General features: G+C 41.8%; 1 protein-coding gene across 1 annotated transcript in view; it reads left to right on the plus strand.

Annotated features, from left to right (window-relative positions):
• Positions 1 to 1,610, plus strand: part of LOC101849168 (acylcarnitine hydrolase) — a gene marked incomplete at both ends in the record, with an annotated part of 10,926 nt that extends 9,316 nt beyond the window's left edge. Inside the window, 2 exon segments of the mRNA XM_013089268.2 lie at positions 80 to 274; positions 1,385 to 1,610. Of these exon segments, the coding sequence (XP_012944722.2) occupies positions 80 to 274; positions 1,385 to 1,610 (421 nt within the window).
• Between the last annotated feature and the right edge of the window lie 164 nt (positions 1,611 to 1,774).

The raw sequence follows: 1,774 nt of genomic DNA on the forward strand, positions 1-1,774 counted from the left end.
CCCTACCCCCTGCACCCCTACCCCCTGCACCTCCTACCCCCTGCACCCCCTGCCCCCTCTCACCTCTCACACCCATCAGAACCGGGTGTGGGGCTGGGCCAGGTGGAGGCGGTAAAAATGCTGGGCCTCAGCCCCGCCCTGTACGACCGCATCCTGCGCTGGTACACCGACACAGGGGACTACAACTTCAACCCCGTCTACTCCATGTTCTCAGACTCCGTCTTCACCAAGGAGGCCTTTGCCTTTCTGCAGGCACACAACAGGTTCCCTTCAGGTACCCCCCCCCCAAAAAAAAACAAAAAAAAAAACGATTTTGTTTTGATTTTACATATACAAATGTATTGATTTTACATGTAGCCTACAAATGTATTTAATTATTCTAATTTCATTTTTTTCACCTCATTTTTTTTTCCATAAAAGATTTTAAAAATACATCTTTTTATATTTTAAAATTTTTGTCTCTTCTGCATTTCTTAAAATTTCATTCTTTTTCCTTTTTATCTTTTATCTTTATTTTCAACCTGTCCCAGTTTTTTTTCCTTCTCCATTTTGTCATCTGTTCAAGTACGACATCGATACCGTACTATTAATTAACGTGTTTCTATTTATTTGTGTCAATTTACTTTTCTTCGTGGTCCAAGCTCCCATCTTTTTAAAAAATGATCTAAGTTGTGTCGACTATTTTGTCACAGAAACAGATAGGTCTACACTCAATTCTTTTCGCCTGACCATCTGTCGTGTTTTCTTTATGTCATTGTTTTTAACCAACTTCTTTTGTTTCCTCATCTACAGGGACAGAGAAATATCGCTTTTCGCTTTGCTATCTGTTGTGCTTTCTTAGTAAGGTTGTAGTTTTTAATCAACTTCTTTTTTTTCGTTTTACCATCTGTTGCGTTTTCTGCAAGTCGTTTTGAAACTCCACGTCTTTTGCTTCCTTACTGTGAAGGTTGCTGTCATTTGAAGGTTGTTTTTAATATCACTATGTTACGTGTTCTTTGGGTCGTTGTTTTTAACCGGCTTCGTTTGTTTCGTTATCTACAGGAATTGGAACCTCTCACTTCTTTTTTATTTTACCATCCGTTGCATTTTCTTTAGGTCGTAGTTTTTTATCCAACTTGTTTCGTTCCGTTATCCACAGGGAAAAGTGACGTCGGTAGCCTAATAGTTAGGCTACCGGACTCGTAATCGTGAGGTTCAAGCCTCAGCTCGGTCCGACGTTGTGTCCTTGGGAAAGACACTTTACACGAACTTCCTACTTGGATCGGTCCTATCGGAGACGGATGTTAAACTAGGAGATCCCTTAAATATCCGCCCCTTAAATATCCTAATAGTTTTGATAGGGGCGTTAAACCCATGCCATTTCACCATTTATTTTTCACCACAGGGAACGGAACCTCTCGATTTTTGATGTTTAACCATAATGTGACGTACCTGGAGCCCTACTACCAGGGCACTCCGCACGCCTTCGACATCCCCTACCTGTTCGACATGGGCCCGGACCACATCCTCAACGCCTACTACGGGCTCCAGACGGGGAAGAACTTTACCCAGGAAGACGAGGAGTTGAAGAAAACCTACATGAAGATGATCGGGGATTTTGTCAGAACAGGGTAAGGGTGAGAGATGGACCCGATTGTTGTTTTTTTCCTTCGACTAGTGTTTTTTTTTTTCTTCTAGTTGTGTTTTTTGTTGTTGTTTGTACTTTTCCCTGATGACCTTGACCATCAATGATTTATTTATAGAGGCACCGGCCATCCAGATTTTTCCCGATGAC

This window comes from Aplysia californica, unplaced genomic scaffold (genome assembly GCF_000002075.1).
Source record: "Aplysia californica isolate F4 #8 unplaced genomic scaffold, AplCal3.0 scaffold00913, whole genome shotgun sequence".
NCBI lineage: Eukaryota > Metazoa > Mollusca > Gastropoda > Aplysiida > Aplysiidae > Aplysia > Aplysia californica.